Genomic DNA, 11,814 nt, shown 5'->3' with positions numbered 1-11,814 from the left:
CAGGACACATGAGTGGCCAACCACAGCTTACCACTTGCAGATTGGTGAAACTCTTACTTTACAGTGTTTTAGTAACGCACTAACAGTCAGCTGATACATTTTGACAGACCTGCGCTAGAATCGCAGCTGGTTTCATTATATGTTTTTTATCCATATTTGATTGGGTGTTCGCACTCGATTTGCCATGGAGTGCGCTGTGTCGGAATAGTTGGGTGGGCGGTTAGGTGAGTTGGTCGTTAGTGTGGTTTGAAAGCGATTTGTATTTTTTATTTGATGTCACGCCTGTTGTCTGTGCCGGTTGGTGGGGTGGGTGGGTCCGTTTTCCCTATATCAGCGATTAGCAACACAGCAGCCATAGGTCTGCCGGAGCCTGAGTATAAATACCTAGTTCTCACTGTGAAGTCAGTTTTTTACTTCAGGAACATGAACAGCATAATGCTTTGCCAAAACAATATTATAATCACAGTTCAGGCTCATACATTGCTTGAATTAACAACCAAAATGTCACACAAGGTATGTTTTAAAATAAACCTGATTACCTTGGGTGCTCTTTGTAAATCAAATGAAGTAATTTATTAGGCAGCTACTGGCAAAGCACAATCTTAGTCATATATTTGTGCCAGTGTGCCAGATTTGGTGCATTTTAGTTGAACATTCCTAGTTTACACAAGAGGAATGGATAAGTATTTATCACTCCTTACCTTACCTTATGGCGATTGGGAATCACCACCAACATCACCATACCATTGCCATCACCATATCACTCACATGTTATGTTAATTCCATCAACGTGCTGCTCAGGATTGGATGAAAAGGTATGGTTGATCAGTTGATTATCTGCTCTGTTATGATTTACTGCTTGAACTGCATCATTTGTCAGTCATCTGTTGTCTGCATCTGATTTGCTGTTGCATCTGTTGCAGAATCTGCTTCCATGGAACCAAACGGCCATCAGAAAATGGAGGGCATCAATAAGTCAGATACCATATCATCAATGAACAGGAGTGATACACTGAACTCAAAAATATCATACCAGCCCTACAGTTCTTTGGAGGTGAGGAAACAAGCAACAAATGATAGTCAATGTATTGTTTATGTTGATGTGTATTCTGAGAGGATCATGATAATATCTGATTGTGGGCCAAATCATTAATGCATCACAGTATGTTGACTGTGCTAGCCATTAACTGCCACATGCTTTCATTCCTCCTCAGCTGTTGATCATGTGTGAATCACAAGTTGTGGGATCAGGGATCAAAGTTGTGACCCCTGATCAGTACTGGGGAACCACTAGGAAATGGATTTCATTAGACTTTCACCCCTGGATAGCAAACCAAACTTTCTGGACAATGCCAAAGCATCCAGTTAGATTTCTATGTAATGTTCTTTTATCTACAATATCAGTGTGCCAAAAAGCATCACTGCATCATACATTTTATCTCCAGTGTGTTATGTGATAGCATGTACTTCTCCATGAGGGCACAGAGAGATGTAAGGCAACAGTTTAAGTCATTGCCTTTTCTTGTACATGTTGGCCAGATTTTGAGGCACTTTGTAGGGTGCATTAATCAGCAGCATTTTCGCCACACAAATGTGTTCACCCCGCAGCATTGCTCACCTGGGGCTCCAGCTGCATCCCTTCTGGACAGAACATTGCGTCATCACACCCAGTTACTGGCACTCCTATAGGTAGAGCAGAATTGAACTTTGTCTCGGTTTGCAGTGGAATCAAACAACCACAGTGGGTAACCAATGTTGTCACCACATCTAATCTGACTGCTGACACTTTACAGAACTATTTAACATGGCTCAAAGCTATAAATCTGTCTCATTTACCTGGGCAAGAGCGACCTGACATGTACAAACACGGGCACTCGGGGGCCTATGTACATGGTGGCTCCCCGGACACATTCCCCCTACCCCATTAGCAAACACATGGCGTGTTTTGATGTGTGCTACTAAATGCTAACAATCACGCTTAGCTAGAAACCTAAAACTAACTAGATCGAGAATATGTGGTGTTGTTTTGCTGCTTGCAAAACATTTCGCATCCCTGGCGCGCTTAACGGTTTTTAGTGAGCATTTTTGAACTGCGCCCTCCCCCTTCATTGTGAAATTCTGCATACGCCGCTGCAGGCAATCAAATCGATACGATTTTGCAGTCTGTCTTTTATTGCGTCTTTCTGGCGTTGCTGGCGTTCGGGATTCCCAGGCATGGGCACATGTTTGAAAGATTTTCGAAGCGTTGAACGTGAGTACCATATCCATGTTTTGTAAACGAAACGCGTTGAATGTTTTGCCTTAAAGCGATGGGTGGCATGCCGGCAGCGCCATGCTCATACAGCGCCCACTCTCACATAAAATATACCTTCTTAGCAAACTAACACAAGGGAAAAGACTCCGCGTGGTAGCCCACGCCCTCTCGCTACAGGTGGACGGTCAAATGATGGTGCATAGAGTACGCGAACGCGACCCACCCACATGCGTGTGCTCAGATAGGCGATCCTGGCAACACAGCGCATTGAAGATAACTTTCGCGGCTTTTTCGACGCGTCTTATGCAGGTGTGTTCTAAAAGCGGCATAATTGCAAACCTTGGCGTCGTAATGGCCAAACGATGCTTCCATCACTTAGCCTTCATTACACATCGGCACATCCCGTTGAGACAAAGTCTCAGTGCTCCGCTCCCATCTGCTCAGAGACAGATGGATGGGTTAACGTTCAGCGGCCGTTCCGCATGGAAGGGCAAGAGTTCAGTCTCTTTTTCGATCAAACGGCAGCTCTCAATACATCAAAAGGCGTGCAAAATGCGGAAAATTACACACCGTGCAAGCACACCATGGAAGCAAGCTTGTTGTGCTGTGATGTTTTTAGAACACTCAAATACAGGTTGATATCTAGTGCGCAGACATCTTTGTGTGTATCTCCGCCTGCCAAACTCATGACAAGGGAGTATTCCAATGCATAACTCCTTTACATGTGGCGAAAATGCGTAAAGGCGACGGGCCGCATTCACTTATGTTAGTGCATCATCTGCATGATGGTAACAGCCACGTTTGTATCACCTCACCCATCTCACTCCGCAAAAAGCGCCGCCCTGGTGTCCTTGGGGCACATAATTCTTCACATACCAACAGTATAGAAGACAGAGTGCCAAACCTAGCATTGAGAACAGTAGTGACAGTGACTATGACAGCCTGTTTCAAGATTGTATGATTTTGACACATGATCTGAGCAAGGCCTCGTCTTTGGGAACAACTGTGCTCTCCAATCTCATAGGAACGACCCTCTCACCAGTGTGACATTGTCGCAGCACACAGCACCCACTAGTCTTATTAACTCACCTTAGTCACGTTGGTCACGGACCATCGAATGCGGAGCAGAAGTCTGGCTAATTGACTAGTTAGGTATCAAGATTATCGCCTGGAAATTGGATTGCGCGCAAAAGCGCGTACATGCCGAATAGCCCGGCCGGGGAGTGAGTACGGTGAAGACCTCATCAGAATCACCGACATCACACGGTCGCAGCTGCAGAACGGCTGCCGCCAGGGACGCATCCCCGACCAGGACTGGCAGATGAGACGCGAGAGCAGCGCGCTGCGACGCACAGACGCTGTCCCTGCCAGCTAGTGACCGACATAAGTGCACCGGCGTCCTTCCCTCATCCTGTTCCCGCGTCAGGATGGCAGCCCGGTGCCCCGCTCACGCACGCGCGCCGTGTCGGCCCGGCGTCGCCAGGTGCTGATCCAGGACCAGTGGTATGGCGCCAACGCCTGTCTGGAGGGCGACTACCTGAGCCTCACGCTGGACGACGTGCACGACAACTCGGTGAACAACAACGACAGCTCGCCCACCGACGACGTGCCCGACGCCGTGGCCAACCACAAGCGCACGGTCGTCGTCAATAAGCAGGAGAACAGCGGACTGGGCATCTCCATCAAGGGCGGCAAGGAGAACAAGATGCCCATACTCATCTCCAAAATATTCAAGGTGGGTCGCAACGACGCGAGCGCTGAGGCTATGATGCGTTTGCTCGGCACGGTGGTGCTGATCGCCGTGTCAGCGTGTCTTTGGAAGTCAGAGGGGGCTTAAAGTCTTAATGCGGCGTGACGGCTGCTGGTGCCGTGCTTACCGCGCAATAGTTTGCATTTGTCCCGCTTTGAGTTTGCTGTTGAACGGGAGGCATGACGCTGTGCGATCGGAGGGTGAGAGGCAGGCGCCGCCGTCCAGCCTCAGGAGCTGAGTGCGTTGTGAAGCCCCAGTGACGACGGCGCCTTGTGGTCACCTGACACGGCAGGCTGTTGTACCAAGACGAACCGATGCCGGGCTGCGGGGCCCGGCTGACACTGGGCCGTCGGGGGGCCGGCGGACCCTGGGCCGTCGGAGCCGGCGGACGCTGGGCCGTCGGAGCCGGCGGACGCTGGGCCGTCGGGGCCGGCGGACGCTGGGCCGTCGGAGCCGGCGGACGCTGGGCCGTCGGGGCCGGCGGACGCTGGACCGTCGGGGCCGGCGGACCCTGGGCCGTCGGGGCCGGCGGACCCTGGGCCGTCGGGGCTGGCGGACGCTGGGCCGTCGGGGCCGGCGGACCCTGGGCCGTCGAGGCCGGCGGACGCTGGACCGTCGGGGCCGGCGGACCCTGGGCCGTCGGGGCCGGCGGACCCTGGGCCGTCGGGGCTGGCGGACGCTGGGCCGTCGGGACTGGCGGACCCTGGGCCATCGGGGCCGGCGGACCCTTGGCCGTCGGGGCTGGCGGACCCTGGGCCGTCGGGGCTGGCGGACCCTGGGCCGTCGGGGCCGGCGGACCCTGGGCCGTCGGGGCGGCGGACCCTGGGCCGTCGGGGCGGCGGACGCTGGGCCGTCGGGGCGGGCGGACGCTGGGCCGTCGGGGCCGGCGGACGCTGGGCCGTCGGGGCCGGCGGACGCCGGATGCCCGACTATCAAGGCCGGTTGCTGACCTCCCCGCCGCCGTCAGGGCATGGCGGCCGACCAGACGGAGCAGCTGTACGTGGGCGACGCCATCCTGTTCGTGAACGGCGAGGACCTGCGCGAGGCGACGCACGACGCCGCCGTTCAGACCCTCAAGCGCTCGGGCAAGCGGGTGGTGCTGGAAGGTACGGCTCGGCCGGCCGTCGGCCGGTGTGCTCCTGAGCTTCGGAGAGGACGCGCCCGGCGCCCGGCGTCTCTCGCCTCCGCCCACCTCGTCCCAGTCTCACTCGGGCTTTCATTTGTAATGTTTGAAAATGTTGTCTCGTGTTTTGAGTTGTTTTGTGCTCCTCCGCAGTGAGCTTTTCCCGGGCCCGCTGTCCCATTTTTCTCTTCTGATGTCGGTTTCTTGCTGGTGCCTCTGATAATGATTTTTGAAAGTGGACGTTTGACATGTTGCTCCGCTGTGTTTTATTTTGCATGCGACGGGACGCGGGGTGTGTGTACGCTCCCAATGACACGTGGAGTGAGTTATCTGCATATTTGACTTGGCAGCAAGTGCTTGTGACTAGCCTCAATTGCCTGATTATTTGGTTGCATCATTGGTTTGATTTGGGGGTTTTGCAGTGGGTCGGTGACTGCCCAGTCGCTCGCTGTTTGCGTTGCGGCGCTCCGACCGGTCTGTGGCCTGGCTGCTTGCTTGCCTGATGGCTGGCCTGGCTGTATGCTCCTCGGTTGGCCTGTCGTGGTTAGCTGGCATGCGCGTGTCTCGGCCGTCGGGACCGGCCAGGAGCGGCCCGCCGCTGTCGGCCGGTCCCGGCCGGCCGTCGCCGGGCCGGCCGGCGGACCCCCGACAGCGGCCGCGCCCGCACGGCCCGGTTTGAGCTTGCGCCCTCCCCTTCCCATCCTCCCTTTTCTGCGCTCCTGGATCCGCCTCTGTCTGCTCTGTCGGCCCGCCCCCTCCAGTCGTCCCGTCGTTCTACGTTTCAGTCAAGTACCTGCGCGAGGTGAAGCGCTACTTCCGCAAGGCGACGCTGACCGGGCAGCTGGGCTGGGACGTGGAGCGCGAGTACCTGGCCGAGGGCGCTGGCTCGCCGGCTGAGCGACCAGCCGAGCGCAGCCCGGACACCAAGCTGGTGCGGCTCCAGCTGTGCCAGCTGGGCCGCAACATCCGCTGTCAGGGTGAGCTGCCCGCGCGGCGCGCGCGCGCGGACGCGACGAGCGGCCGGCTGGCGGCGCCGCCTGGTGCGCGCTGGAAGAGGTGTCTCAGGTGGGAGGTTGCGAGCGTCGGGAGCGCCGATGATGATGTGATTGTTCGGGCTTCGTCGATGGTAACGATCAAGTGCAAGCTGAATTGCCGAGTTTTAACCGGCCAGGAATGCTGTCGAGTCTGTTTTGCCACTGAGTTTTCTCTCGTCGACTTCAGTAAGCGTTTGGTCTTTGTTTATTGGGTTGAATCGTGAATTGTGTCGCCGAGCTTGACCTGAGAAGCCAGGTAACTGATCACTGTTCGACAACACCAGGGCAGACTGAGCCACGCCGTCCTCCTCTCTATCTCCACAGAGCCGAACAGTTTCGAGATTCACTCGCAGGACCTGCTGCACTCGTGCATCCTGCGCTTCCAGGACGCCGGCCAGGCCACCTGCTGGTTCAACACGCTCCACTCGTCGCTCAGCGCCCTCGCGCGGCAGGTGGGGCCGGTGCTTCGGAGCGGCGCTCGGCACGGATACTCAGGAGCGGCAGCGTCGCTTCCGTGCGTGTGCTCGGTGTGGGGGGATGTGGGCGACTCCCTGTCGGCAGGCTGACAGGGGGTGAGCGGTGTGGCCCGTCATGGTGAATGCTCTGTCAGGTGCTCAGGGTCTGAGTTGGTTTGTGTTCCCAGTGGTGATCCGTAGCCGTGTTAGATGCTCGCCAACCTGTCAGCTGGAACCCCACTTGTGGCGGCTGGAGGAGCACGGCTCGCCACGTGCCCGCCAGCGGCCTCCCACCTCGCGATCTCGTGCTGTGCCGAAGCTGGATGGTGCCCGCCAGCAGCCTCCCACCTCGCGATCTCGTGCTGTGCTGAAGCTGGATGCCCCGAACTAGTCACCTCACGTGGTGGCAGGACGGCGCCCTGCCACTGGAGCACCGGGGGTCACGGTCGGCGAGCTTGCCTGCAGTCACACGGCTTGTGCCGGCTTATGATCAGACACGCATGGGAGAGACCGCGTCAAGTCGCCGCATTCCCGCGCCGGTCGTGCAGGCCCGGGTGCTCCGCGTCCGGTCCCGACCGTCCCGTCCGCCTGCGTTCCCAGGCGATGGAGACGACCAACGAGCGCGTGCGTGACATCCTGGACGGCAGCGGCGTGCTGCACATGGGCTGGGTCTGCGTCCGCTTCACCGAGCAGGTAGGCGCCGGCCCGCGACCGTGCTCGATGGCTTCTCGCCGTCAGCGCGGTGTGTCTGCCTGTCGCGGCCGCTGTTCACGACGTGCGATGGCTTGCTTAAGCTGTGGCTGCGACAACCGCAGGGCTCGGTGGGGTCTGACTCCGAACGTGAGTTAGTTTGGGGAAGAATGTGTCTGTTGTGACCGGAAAAGACAACACCAATGCTGATTGAACCCCACTAACCCTTAAGGTGTGCGTACGCTCATACCCAAAGCGGCGCTTGATGTCTGCGTGCGGGTGCCGGTAGTGTAGTGGTTAGCGCGTATGCGTTAACCACTGCGCGTCTGGGAAACCAGAGGTACGGGGTTCGATTCCCCGCGGTGCCCGCCCTTCCTGCCAGGGTGAGAGGCAGGCGACGTCATATAGCCTCAGCAGCTGAGTGCGTCGTAAAGCCCCAACGACATGACATGGTGTCTGAGTGCTGTGTCTGGCAGCCGTTCGCCGTCCGTGTTGTCGCGCCGTGGCGTGTGCTGAGAGGGACGCGGCCAGCGGCCGTGACCCGGCTCACCGTCGACGGCCGCGTGCCCCGGCAGGACCAGTCGCTCGACAATCGGCCGTGGGAGCAGCGGTTCGCCGCCGTCACCGAGCGAGAGGTGCTCATGTTCGCCAAGGTGCCGTGGACGCTGGAGGCGTGGGCGGCGCCGCAGGCCGCCTACCCGCTCATCATGACCCGGTGAGACGGCGTGCGGTCGCCCGAGGTCGCCGGCGGTTGCCAGCCCCCGGAGACCCGTGGCTTGCGGTCACGAGTGAGACGCGCCACCGCCTGTCAGCTAGAACAGCAGAAACACTGAACGAGATTTGTTGAGTGTCTGATCTGTGTCACCGGAGCAAAGAATCATTGGCACGTGGGCGTCGCTGGAGCGGCGCTGGCACGTGCTCAGCCGCCCGGCCGTGACACGGTGACGCATGACGCGTGACGCGCGCGGCGGCGTCGGCAGGTTCGTGCGCTACCGGCTGACGCCGGGCGACGCGCCGCCCTCGCCAGCCGAGCCCATCACGTTCACGACGCGCACCGGCACGCGCCACGGCGTGACCAGCGTGCAGTGGCGCGTGGAGACGCCGCGCGATCTGGCCAGCTGGAGCCGCACCGTCGTGCAGGCCACGCACGCGGCCGTCGCCGACCTGCAGCAGATCCAGTTCGGTGAGACGCTGCCGCCGTCGCCGCTACCGGGCGTGACGGGAGCTGGGCAGTGGGCGGAACGCTGCGATTCGGGGTCCCAGCGTGTGTTGAATGGTTTAGGAAACGCGGAACGTTCTGTGGCACAGGATTTCAAAGCTGTTCAGTGCTTTAGGAACAGGCCGCCACTTGCCGTGATGCCGTTCTCAGGGCGAGGTTCGCGGTAGGTGCGCCCGCTGCGTCTCGCCCTTGGGAATGGGTGTCGAAGTGACGGACGCGGCACGTGCTGTCCTCTCTTCGAGACGGCAGTGTAGCGCCACAGAGGCTTCTGGCATCTGGGGGTGTTTGGCTGACAGTATTTTTACCAGACATGGCTTTGTCCGACAGCGGTCTCCGCTCGTCCGCTGTTGGAAGGGGGGGATGGAGGGGCTATGGGGGGGGGGGGGGGGGAGGGCTCCCCGAGGTCTTGATGTACTGTCTGGAGTCGCAGAGCCAGGTGGCGTAATGAGCGTGTGTGAGGATCTTTGCTGCAGTGCGACATCGTTTTTTCCATTGGCGTATTGGCATTTTTCCTTTGACTAGTAGCATATTTGTGTGCCTGTTTCGACCATTGGAAAGTGAGCCAAAATACCATCGGTTTTCTCGTCAAAGGCTGTGTGACTGTACAACCTTTACTAACACTGAATGAGTGGCTGCAGCTTATTGGGTGGTTATAGCGGGCTGTCATGTGCTGACTTTGGCCATGACTTTGGCCTTCTCGTGTATGATTTGTCCTTGCCTATTGCGTAGCATAATTCCTGCCGGGTCTGCACCACCTCTTCGCCTGCTTCTTATGTTTGTTTCGTCTTCCTAGCTGGGGGTGCCGCGACCTGATTTTACGTTTTCTGGTGTCAACGCGCGGTTTACTGCGTCGCTGAGATAGAGGGAGGAACACTCCTGGTTACCAGTTCCTGGGTAAAGGTACAGAAAAAGAGGCAGGCAGGTGAACCACGCACCTCACGGGAGGGATGTGTGCTTGTCAGTGCCAGATATCCGGTGTGTCGGAGAGTTCGGTGGCCGTGCTCAGTTTGCCGGTGTGCTGACGCGGTCCTGTCCTGGTACGCAGACTGTCGGTGGAAGGGCCAAGACGCGCGTCTCACAATGCAGTGCTGACGCGGTCCTGTCCTGGTACACAGACTGTCGGTGGAAGGGCCAAGACGCACGCCTCACGATGCAGTTCGAGGACGGGCTGACGCTGCGGCCAGCGGCCGACCCGGCCGGCGCTGCCGCCGCCCTCTGGCACTACAGCTTCGACAAGCTGGTCGACTCTAGCGACGACAACCGCTCCACCGTCCTGCTCAATTTCGGCAAGAATGAGGTCATGGTATGTAGCCGAGGGGAGGGGAGGGTGGAACGGGGGGGGGAGGGGGAAGGGGAAAGGCGGGCGCTGGCGTGATATTACGCTCCGTTGTCACAGAACACGCAGTCAGGCAAAAATGGAATTACGCATTCAAAGGAAGTGGAAATGGTTGCCTGGTTCAGGCCCTTATCTCTTGACCTTTATTGGTAAAGCTTTCCAGTTGTAAGATTTCCAGGATCCAATGCCCCAGCATGGCAATAGAAACTTGCATGACCGCTTATATTTGCTTATATATTTATATTATATGCCGCTTATATGTACATTTTCATGCGGTCTTCAGTCTGTTCCAATTACTTCGGGCCACTTGTGTCTGTTTCGTTTTAAGATAGGGGCAGTTTGGTGAGGCTTCTCATTCTTAATTCCATGGGGCCCTGATCTTTCAATAGTGGGAATCCTCACCAGAATTGGGCGTCTGCGCAGTTAGCAACAATTTACAGCATTGTGACCGTTTGAAAGCGCAATTTTGAGGCCGTTTACGGTGGTTGAAGCGCCCATAAAGCTCAAATATTATCAGCAGCGACGGCGTGGGTCACCATATTGCACCTTCCGCGTTGGTGCTGGTCAGGCAATCGATGCGCTTTGCTTTGCCGACATGCAGGCAATGCTATTGCCCATGCCATACCGTGCACTGCGCCGGGCGGCGGCCAGGGCACAGTGTGACGCGCCTGTCCGCCGCAGGAGGTGGAGTTCGGCTCGTCGCCGAAGCCGTTCGTGTTCGCGCTGCACACCTGCCTGTCGGCCAAGGTGGAGCGACTGGGGCTCACGTGAGCGACCGCTCCCGAGCCCCCGCCCCCCCGCAACATATCACTCGGCCGGCCCGGCCTGCCCACTCATATCTGTCCGCCATATTGTCTTCCTTCGGCGCGCGGCGCTGGCGCCGCTGCTGCGGCCGGCAGCTGACCGTTTATTGACGTCTGACTTCGGTGTGGTGTGGGCGCGCGGCCCCCCTGTCGTCAACGGTTCGTTGTTTACGCTGGCTCCGGGCAGCCCGGAGGATGCCGGATCGCTTCCCCGAGCGGCTGCGTTTTTAGAGGCCGTGACCTTTGACCAGCAGACTAGTCGTGAGTTACTCGCTTTGATAATCATTTTGGTGTGCGCGTGGCGTCGGCCGCGCCGGCGCGTGGGTGTGATCGTGCTCGTTGTTGATTGGCTCGCTGCCGAGGCGCTAGCAATAACGCTGTGCGCGATGTGTTGTCCGCTCTTGCGCCAGGCTGATGCTCAACTAGGCCCGCCCCGTCCCCGGCTCTGATTCCACGCCGGGGCGGGCGCGCACCATATCAGGCCGTGTCCGCCAGTCGGCGTGTACAAACCAGGGGCCAGCCGGCGGGCTGCCGGGGCTCCGCACGCCGCCGCCGCCTCTCCGCGCTTCCTTCTGTTCCACGCGGTGGCGGCAGGCAGCGTCGCCCGGCGTTTTCCAGACGGATTCTGCATTTACGATCGCGTGTTGACGGTGTGTCGTGCCGTTCGCCGGGAGCGCGGCGCGACCACTTGCTGCACGTGAACTCTACGTCTCGCTGCACTGTGCGTAACATACTGCGCGTGGCTGGTTTGTATTATTGTGTTAAGATGGAATCCTGTATCATGGAGCGTGTGTTGAATGTATTTTCATCTTCCGACCGAGCATATTCGGTGCCAAATTGCACTCGGGCAAGTTATTAAACGTTTAATATATATTTACATTACTTGGGAGATGGTGTGTGACGCTCGGATCTCGTGCTTACAGCGCAACAGGGGCGGAGTCGTCTTCCGATAGGGACAACCGCCACCTTCCGTGACAGTTCACTGTTCAGCTGTGCCATTGTCACCGAATTACCTATAGAACTAGCCTACAATGAAACGGAACATTAGCAAATGGACGGAACCAGCAGAATCACTGCTGCCACCGACCTTTGAAGCATCTGCCGATGCTTCAAAGGCGGGGTGGCGGGCCGCCCACGCACACCAATGCGA

The 11,814-nt window shown here is 57.9% G+C and overlaps 1 protein-coding gene across 2 annotated transcripts; it reads left to right on the top strand.

Annotated features, from left to right (window-relative positions):
* Positions 1–78: 78 nt before the first annotated feature.
* On the top strand, positions 79–10,645 carry LOC119108967 (beta-1-syntrophin). 2 transcript variants are annotated; one of them, XM_037232512.1, is made up of 11 exons: positions 79–224; positions 924–1,054; positions 3,738–3,989; positions 4,972–5,110; positions 5,913–6,104; positions 6,486–6,613; positions 7,217–7,309; positions 7,882–8,021; positions 8,287–8,489; positions 9,641–9,828; positions 10,543–10,645. In XM_037232512.1, the coding sequence occupies exons 2-11, from the start codon at positions 935–937 to the stop codon at positions 10,630–10,632; spliced, it is 1,545 nt and encodes a 514-aa protein (XP_037088407.1). In that variant the 5' UTR covers positions 79–224; positions 924–934; the 3' UTR covers positions 10,633–10,645. The 2 variants fall into 2 exon arrangements, with proteins under 2 accessions (XP_037088407.1, XP_037088406.1); XM_037232511.1 differs by having other exon boundaries at positions 5,889–6,104.
* Positions 10,646–11,814: the final 1,169 nt, after the last annotated feature.

Source organism: Pollicipes pollicipes, unplaced genomic scaffold, assembly GCF_011947565.3.
Source record: "Pollicipes pollicipes isolate AB1234 unplaced genomic scaffold, Ppol_2.1 Scaffold_7135;HRSCAF=8457_pilon_pilon_pilon, whole genome shotgun sequence".
Taxonomy (NCBI): domain Eukaryota; kingdom Metazoa; phylum Arthropoda; class Thecostraca; order Pollicipedomorpha; family Pollicipedidae; genus Pollicipes; species Pollicipes pollicipes.
This window is presented reverse-complemented; position numbering and strand designations above follow the sequence as displayed.